The sequence below is a fragment of the Rhagoletis pomonella genome, unplaced genomic scaffold, assembly GCF_013731165.1.
Source record: "Rhagoletis pomonella isolate Grant_MI unplaced genomic scaffold, Rhpom_1.0 Rhpom_scaffold_00002, whole genome shotgun sequence".
Lineage (NCBI taxonomy): Eukaryota > Metazoa > Arthropoda > Insecta > Diptera > Tephritidae > Rhagoletis > Rhagoletis pomonella.
The window spans coordinates 22,960,316-22,969,677 of record NW_023458556.1 but is presented as its reverse complement, the minus strand read 5'-3'; the positions used below and the strand labels follow the sequence as shown (position 1 = coordinate 22,969,677).

General features: G+C 34.0%; 1 protein-coding gene across 1 annotated transcript in view; it reads right to left on the bottom strand.

The window, feature by feature from the left end:
• The window catches only part of LOC118733307, a 16,658-nt gene extending 8,676 nt beyond the window's left edge, over positions 1 to 7,982 (bottom strand). Inside the window, exon 1 of the mRNA XM_036462657.1 lies at positions 7,835 to 7,982. Within this exon, the coding sequence (XP_036318550.1) occupies positions 7,835 to 7,928 (94 nt within the window). The 5' untranslated portion in view covers positions 7,929 to 7,982. The remainder of the gene's footprint in view (positions 1 to 7,834) is intronic.
• Positions 7,983 to 9,362: the final 1,380 nt, after the last annotated feature.

The window sequence follows — 9,362 nt, the reverse complement described above, 5'->3', positions numbered from 1 at the left end:
AAAATGTAGGTGCGACACTTATTGCTGCTGTACAATGAACTTAAGGTATTTTCAATGATCGCGTCACTACGAAAAACGTGTTCTTAGCAGACAGACAAACATTTGCTTAAAAATGTCTCAAGCGTCCAAGTATGGAATGACGCAGCTTATTTGTGCCAAAATGTCCCAGCGAAAAAAAGCTACGTGAACTTCAATTACAATTGATTTATCTTTTCCCTCTTAAAATGGTACAACACCTTAGAAGAAGAAGGTGTTGGAACAATAAATTTATGTATATGAGCAAATCTTTCGAATTGTTATATTTTTCGACAGAAACGTGTTTTTGGTTTTGTATAAAGAACAAGATGCCATCGCGAAATTGTATTTAAATGGAAACTTACTGCCTGTTTCACGAAAGCAATTTAAGTAAAAAATTATTTTTTTTCTGTCAGTTTCTATATTAAAATCAATTAAAACAATAATTTTTCACTTAAATTGCTTTCGTGAAACTCGGTTTTAAAAAAAAATTAGTCAAAAAAGTGCTCATATACCCATAGTTGCGTACGTTGTTTACTCGCACGCCTTAAGGCCAGTATGCAGCTCTCATGAAAACGGTCAAGAAAAAAATTGTCATTATCTCTGTTGTAAACATGGGTTACCTTGTGCTCTTTTTTCATAAAAAAACTTTAGAAAACCATTGTAGAAAGAGAAGCAAATTTCTTAAGAACTGCGTACTGCCTTAACGAAAGTTCTTAGCCATTTCTTGTACGTCATTTTATATTAAGTTTTGGCTTTTCTTGAGAGCTGCATACTGGCCTTTAACTTAAAAGCCATATTATTTAAAAGTGATTAAATATTGGCGTTTTAGATTTTTGCACAGTAGTCTTTATGCACATATATGTATAATTCTTTCTTAGTGCATATAAAATTTTTAGATTGAGTTTCGAGTGCACCAATAAAAATTGTAAAAATGGAATTTTAGTGTCAAAATTAGTAATTTTGATACGTTTTCGCCTAAATAAACGTTTTAAGGCTTAAATTGTTCAAATACTTGATTTATCTTTCATTGTACTTGTTTCTGGAACTCCATTGAATGAAATAAATGCAAGAAGAATGCTTTAGGGTTTTTTTCTGCGGAAAGAAAGGAGTGACACTAACTAAAACAATTCGTGAGATTTGCTCATATACACCAGGGCGAGTAAATTTTTTTACTATACTCGTATAGCATAGGAGGACTCTGCGTATAATTCTATGGAAATTTGCCGATGAAACCATGGATCTAAAATCAATTTGCTGTATACCAAATTGCGAAAATAGGTTTCAAAGAAAATGTGAAAATTTTCACGATTACGCTCTCTGGTGGAAGTTTTAAGAAAAAACCAATTATAGCATATTTTTATACAAAACTTAAGCACTTCTTTACGACACTACAGAAAAAAAGCTAAGAAACCCATTTTCGCAGTTTGGCAAATTCAAAATAGATTTTAGACCCATGGTTTCTTCGGCAAATTTGTTTAGAATCAGACGTAGCATCTTTCCGTGCTATATGCACATAGTCAAAAAAATCGACCATACAAATTGACCCGCCCTAATATACACATATGCCAATAAGTGCGAGGCGGTCTTAAGTAATGTTTAGCCTAAACCACAATTAAAAGGAAGTTAGCGGCCCGCTTGTGATTTCCTAAACAGGAATAGGTATATAAATATGTATGCATGTATGCACATCGCTAGTTAGGCGTCTAAGAGAACGCCCTCTTTGGCTAGCCCGTCAGATCTTGCATCGACTTCCACAGCCTTAATAGTCGCCTGACTAGGTATGTGGTATAAGTATGTAGTATCATGTAGTAGCTCTGCCACTTTCTTTATTGCAAACTCTTTGGCTTAAAAGATACTGCTATGGTCTGGTATCTTAAAGTCCCTATGGAATTTCGGTTCGGTGCAGCATCTAAAACTCCTCCTCCTTCCAGAGCTGTCTGTTATATTTTTTTATTTGGAATAAAGTGAGGTAATTGAACATTACTTTGTCACTAAAATCTTTTACAACTTTTTAACATTCATTGTTGATTTCTCGAGTATGATTATCAAACTTATTTTAGATTCACTTCAACCGTTACAAACCAAGTCATTTTAACTCACTGTGCCTTAGGTTAGGTTAGGTTGAAGTGAAGGCCCGTTGTGATATCAGGCAGGACATTAGAACCCTCCTACTCAAACCATCATGTGGAGTCTGTGAAACTCAAAAGTTGCTGTATTCCTACTTCGCCTATGTTGGTTAAATCTACGAAGAATTCTGAGGCCAAGAACTTTCATCTTCTTTTGCAAAGTGCGGGACATTCGCAAAGCAGGTGCCGTGGGGTTTTCGGGTTTTCGGCTCTTCTTCGTCTCTGTTGCTTCTGTACAAGGAGTTCGTCCGCCTTTTCGTTGCCTGGCATTCTTTGGGGCCCAGGCACCCATACCAAGTGAAGAGCATACTGTTCAGCCATGATATGCAGCAGCCCGCTACGATTCTTGAACTGCATGTGACCGAGTCGAGCGTTTTAAGTGCCTCCTGGCTGTTTGAGTAGATGAAGAGATTATTACATACTGCTTGTCCTGCAAGTAAATATTCAATCGCCTACTGTATGGCAGCAATCTCAGCTTAAAAGACGCTGCAATAGTCGGGTAGGCGAAATGAGTTTTCCAGCCTCAGTCGGGCTGAGAAAACCCCCAAGACTTGGTCACCATACCAATACCCCGACGAGCTGAATAGGCTTAACAACCACTGTGTAAAACTAGTGCATTATGCTTCGGGACAGCCCTAACTGCATCCAATTGCCTCCTAACAGCTGTAGGGGGCTAACGTTGCTTTTTTTTAACGCGTTCTTGTATATTTTGTGTCCAGTTGTAGCAACTGCCGTTAACTGTGGTAAACTTTGCCTTAAAATCAACATAAAACCTAACTGCCGGGATGTGTTTGCTTATACATACATATGTACATATTTATATGTCTGTATATTTAGTATACATCGAAATTGCTTTTACAGTTATACATTTGCTTTTAAATTAAATTAATCAGCCACCAACGTAAGTCGCATAAATTAAGTACTTTTTTCTTTTCATCGCCACGCATTCACCAAATTTAACGAGCCACTTTCATTCCTCTTTAGCACACAGAATCAGAGTTAGGCCAATTTAATATGTCTCAAATGATATTGATTTCTCATGGCTAATCACGTTTTGGAGTACACTTACTCAATATGAGTATCAATCCGTTGTCATTTCAAAATAAGAGAGAAATACATACATATCGTTTATTAATTGATTTTATGTGCATTCTAATTAAATGTTAGCTCTATAAATTGTTTGTTTTATAAATTAATTGGTGATTAACATTTTTATGGCTTTAGTATATTTATGCAATTTTCGCATTACGGCAGTTGGCAAAGCATTGGTTGCGGTTGACAATTCGCAAAGGAGATAGTTGGTACCCCTTAATGAAAATATCACATAAGTATGTATGTATGTGATAGTCAAAAATCAAAAATCATGACGAACTCATAGGGCTTTAAATCATTTTTTTTAATGATCCCGCTGTAAAAGTCACAGAGGCAATACTACCGAAGTTATCATCCAATAAGTGTGATCCTCTCGCAGACGATTACTCACAACGATAGGGGAAGAAGTCCAAACATGGTATGCTGATGAAGCTAAACTTGACCTAGGTATCAGCATTAAAAGCTGTCTTGAATCAATTATGTCGGTATACGAGGTTATCCTATGTTGGGATCGGCAGACACGCTCACAAAAAAGTTTAGTCTATCCGAGACTATAGCGTTCCCATCCATTATGTGATTCTTCCAAAAGGGGTGATAAGATGGTAGGAGTATTACTGAGTTGTCACCGAAGGACGAATGACCAATGTAGAAAAGGCAATCCAACAGGTTTAAGAATGCTTCTAGCAGAGCCGCAGAACGCCTCAGATGAATTTAGATGGAGGACTCTAAGGCAAGAACTTTTATTAGTTGCTGACAGAATATTGACAAGATGAGACTGTCTGTAGAGACGGCCAAGAGATTTAGCGAAGTGGCATTGGAAACTCTAGAGCAGTGTGAGCAGATGAGCATAAAAACCAAAGCTTAATTGACTTTTAAAAATAGTCAGAAAAGGTTACATCCTATGAAAAATTAAGTAAGGAAAAACAGGAAAAAAAATATATATTTTCGCTTCCGGCTAAGTTGACGTGTTGAGTAATCATTGACGTAACTTAAAAAAAAACAACGAAATTTAATAATTTCCTCAAAGAAATGAGGGTTTTCACAGCCATTGTTATTTGTAAACGGTAAACGGTAGTTTCTAAAATGTTAAGAATTTTTGTTATAACCTCTACTTAGGGAAGATCTCCAAATGCATCATTACTAGCCTGAACAGATTCATCAAAAAATGCATCAGGAAAATCAAGGAATTCAGAGAAAGCGTATCAAAATCTTGCTATCAACACTAATTGGGTCCTGGGCTTGTGCATAGGCGACGCTTGCGACCTACCCATGGCGCAATAAACAGGTGAAGTAAAAAAACAGCTTTCTGGCTTTACTTTCTGACATGCGGCTGCCTTATAGTCAAATTTTAAAGGTAATTTTTCAAATAAAACAAATAAAACCTTTCTTCTCGCTCTAATTACTTCACCTGGTATAATTCCGCCATGCTACCTACCAACCATGACATCTACTTATTTTTATACATAAGTTTCGGTACGACTTTTATTATGACTATTTGATGTAAAGAAAGGCTAGAAAAAGAGCCAAGCAACTGGAACTAAACTTCTGGGGCTATGGCATAAAATTGAATGCTAAATCTAGCAACAAAAGGCAAACCTGGTCACACTACCCTAGAGTATATAAATACTGGTTTTCACTTTGTGAAAATCAATGGCATTTGTAATTTTCAAATGAGACTAAACAACGTTTTATAGATTAATATGGACCGGAATAGGCCTGCGCTGCTAAATCGACTATCTGTCCGTTTTTGGCCTATAATATAACCGGTAAAAGAGGGAATTAAATTGATAAAGTTGCATCAAAAATGTTCACTAAATCTTGTAGTCAAAATGTAACATGTAAATGTTACATGTAAATTCTTCTTTTGTTGAACAATTCATACAAATTACACAAATTTAATCGAGTGACTTGATTGTGTCAAGGATTTTGTACATAAAAAGCACGAAATTAAAACATTAATTTTTGTACACAATCTTTCGGTATAGGCCCATGGTCAGAAGTTAATGGATAATAAAAAACGCACCAGACACACGTGTAAAAACCCATTAGCGAATGACTTAAATACTTATTTACATACTCACGACTGCCCTTATTCGATTTTACATTTCAAAGATACTTTCAGGGAACTTTTTAATAACTATTAAACACAATCAATTTTATAACCATACAAAGGTACGCAAAAATATATTCCCTTCCAAAAAATTATCAATTCCTTTTGCGTTTAAAACAAAACAAGCAATAAAAAGTTTAACTACCGCTGTGCGATTTCGCATGTACATATGTATGTATATATGTATGCATGTATGTAAATTAGTCGCTCGTTCACACCTTCTTTATAATGCGGCAATTATGCAAACTAAAACAATATCAAAAGGCAACAACAAAAAATAAACATAGTCGTGCGTGTTTAACACGTTTTACCACTTTTCCGCCTTTGATGGGTTGCCCGGTAAATGTTTAGCGTGTGTGGTGTAGGTATGTACATACATACATAGACATTGTGGCATTTAATTCGAGCGATTGAAGATGAGTATCAAGTTGAATAAGTAAATTGATCCGATAATAGAATGTCATGGATGCAATCGCAATGATTTAAAGCAAAGGGAGTAGCCAAACTAGTCGGTGGCAATGGTATACATTGCGCAAATACATACATACATATGTATGCAATTAACTAATACTCTGCTAATTAAAATGTGATTTTGTAAGCCATTATATTTTATTAAACAGCGCGCTTCGTTTTTATGATGGCTTGTGCAAACTTGTTTGTGCAAACCAGTTGGCGCCGTAATTGTTTGCGCAGACTACTAAATGTTGTGCAAACCTACAATAAATGAATTTACTTTTCCAGTTTTACATGCCATACGCCTTCCGTGAATGAAAAATTTTCATTACACTTCCATGCCAAGCGTTCGATGTTCTACATGTGTAGTACACACAGTGGCGCTCACATAAATGGCATACTTTTATTTTTTACAATATTCAAAATGTTTTACGTGATAATTTTTTTTCGTTAATTTTTTTATAAAAATATAGTATATTCTACAATATAAACCACATAAGTCAAAGTTTAAAAATTTGTGTACAGTTCAGAAAAATTTATCAAAATTAAAAAAAAAAATGTCATCAAAATTTTCAACTTTTTTAGCAACAAAAAAATTTATTTCACGCCCGAATTACGGCATCCGATTCGAATCGAATTAAATATGTATGTAAAATGACAACTGTTTTCTCTCAAATACAATTAAAATTTAAAAAAAGCGAACTCGCTACCGAATGCCTTAAAAGTTTGAGCATCTCCTACAAAAGCGTATTGCAAACGAAAAATATTTACATAAAACGCTGATAGAGATGCAATTTCACTTTTAAATTGGTTATGGAAAAGTCGCATATGTCAAAATGCTGGCTTTATTATAAATCGGCATTCGCAGCGATTGCGAATGACTCACAGGCGCTGAGCCGTTGAACAACTTTTGGCAAATAAACGTGCAATAAATAGTTCCGATAATAGCAAGTCAATATTCTTATTGAGTCTCATCCAAAAATTCTTTATCGTTTAAAGAATAAAGGGAATGCCGCATTATACTAAAGCCCAACTTTCGACATAAGCTACTTTTCTATTCGAACACAGATATGTATATATCCTAGTGCGGGTCGAAATATTTATTTTTATTTAATCCTTTTAAAATAGTGAAAAGATGTTGTTTTATGAGATCAATTACAGGCCTATGTATGTTTGTATGCGTATCACTCGAAAACTAATGCATGAAAATGAATACAGTTTTCATCGATGTATTGCTAGAGGTCTAACTGAAAAAAATTTGAGATTTGCCACCTGTTTGAAAATTTCAGTTTAAATAAATCTATAAGATAAAGGAAATATTGCAATATGGCTGTCAAAAGAAAAAGAGGTTTAATAAGGCTTACAGCCTAAAAAATTTTTGTGGAGGTTGCCACATGTTTGAAAACTCTAATTTAATTTAATTCATAAGATAAATTAAATATTGCAATATGGGTATAAAACTGAAAAGGTTTAGGGAAGTTGACTTCCGAAAAAATTTTTAAGGGGGTTGCCATCTGTTTGAAAATTTGTATTGAATTAAATTGATAAAATGAATGAAATATTACAATACGGGTACCAAATAGCACAAAAATACTTTTAAGGCGCAGTAATGCACGCCGGGTATTTGCTAGTATAGACATACAAAAACTAAAAAAAAAAGTTTGAAATATTATTCGGACCTTTTTTACGCTTATTCAATTGTTTACTGAATTAACCCGATACAGAAAATGTTTGAGTATGGAAAATAATGTTTGAGTATGAAAAATTATTATTTTTTGCATGTTATTTGAAAATATATCGACAACTTTAAGACTTACGGAAAAATTATATATACATACGAGATACTAAATTTTAGAATCTTTAGTCTGATATATAATTTGTTTCAATCGTTTAAAGTATTTCCTAAATACTTTTTAAAAGTCTGATCTTTTGCATCAAGTGCTTAATTTTAATCTTTTGTGGCCAATTATTATTTTCCTAGTCCTTGAAAAACAGAATATTACTAATACAATACAATAAAATGTCCTTTACTTACTTGAATCTTCTACAACGAAGCGTTTGGTGTGTGTCGCCTTCATATATGGATCCATTTGTTCCTTGTTTATGGACATATTTAACAGATGTGTCATATACAGAATATTCGAATAAGTTTATTAAAACTACTTCCAAGCAAGTTAATGAGCTGTAAGAAAGAAAAATTTAATTTCATTTAATATTAAAACTAATAGGTGTTATTAGCGAACTTAATGTTTAGTGATCAGTGGAAAAATAAAATGCGAAAGCAAAATTAGATCCGTTTGCATTTAACTTGTTGCTTTTCTGCAAAAACTTTCTGTTTATGCGCTTTTAGAAATGAAAACACTTTTTTATTGAAAATATCAACTAATTCGATTTAATGATTTTTGGGCAATTTGAAATAGCGAAATTGTTGATAGCCATACCAAATTAATTTGGCTAATTTGGACTAGAATTAAACTACAATAAAAACTCAACTAATTATAATTTGTTTAAGCATCGCCTGCCTGGTTTTTATATTAACGTTACGCTGCTGTGAACATGTTGGCACGAGTTGATTTAAAAAATTATCTCAATAACGTTAAATACAATTTTTGTTTATGAACTTTTGTGAAATGATTTTTAACCTATTAGCTATTGCAGAGTGCTGCGCCAAAGGATGGCGTCAACAAGTACTTTTTTTTCTACATCAACCAGATAAAATTAGAATGCCAATTAATTTTTTGTTCGGTTCGGTTCAGTGGTGCGAACTAGAGATGGGTACGGGCCCGGCATTTGAAAAGGGACCGGCGCGCTCCAATGAAATCTCGCGGGTACGGGTCGAAAAACTTGACTTCGGTAACTGAGTGGAAGATCGACCTATCTTGGCAACCAGTTCGAAAAAGCCCTATCTCAGAAAAATTTTCAAGAACGCCCTACTTCATACCATAATATTAGCAGATAAATCGTGAACGTGAATTGTTGGTGAAAATGTTGGACCAAAAAATAATAATTTTGAGCGCTACGAAGTTCACTGGCTCTGCTAGTGCATATATACAAATATTTTCATTAGGATACATTACCCCCAAAAAAAAAAAAAAAAAAATGGTACAATTTTTTTCGAAAAGTCACCTCAAGCCTGAGTTTAAGCCTACATAAAAATTAAATTTTATCAACGGAAGCAAAATAATATGAATGGAGGTATTCAGCTGACGTATATTTTAATATTTTTCCAAAGAATTTTGCCTGTGATCTTGGAATACAATAAATTTCATAATTTCGGCAGAAAGTTAAAATATTGGCGTATCAACCGCGCCGTTCGGTACAAAATCGGTTTGCAGCCCTGGTTTCACATACTCCCCATATTACATACTTCGGAAAGGACTCAATATTCTCGTTTTCGTAGAGTTTTTTATATTTTCTACCACCAAAAACAAATGCTTAGTCATATTTGTTGCTGCACTACATACTCGTAGTTATGCACATAAATATTTTTTTTGTTTAGTTTTGAAATTTATTATCTACGAATTTTGACATATTTTAATTTTAAATGGAATAATTTATTAAGA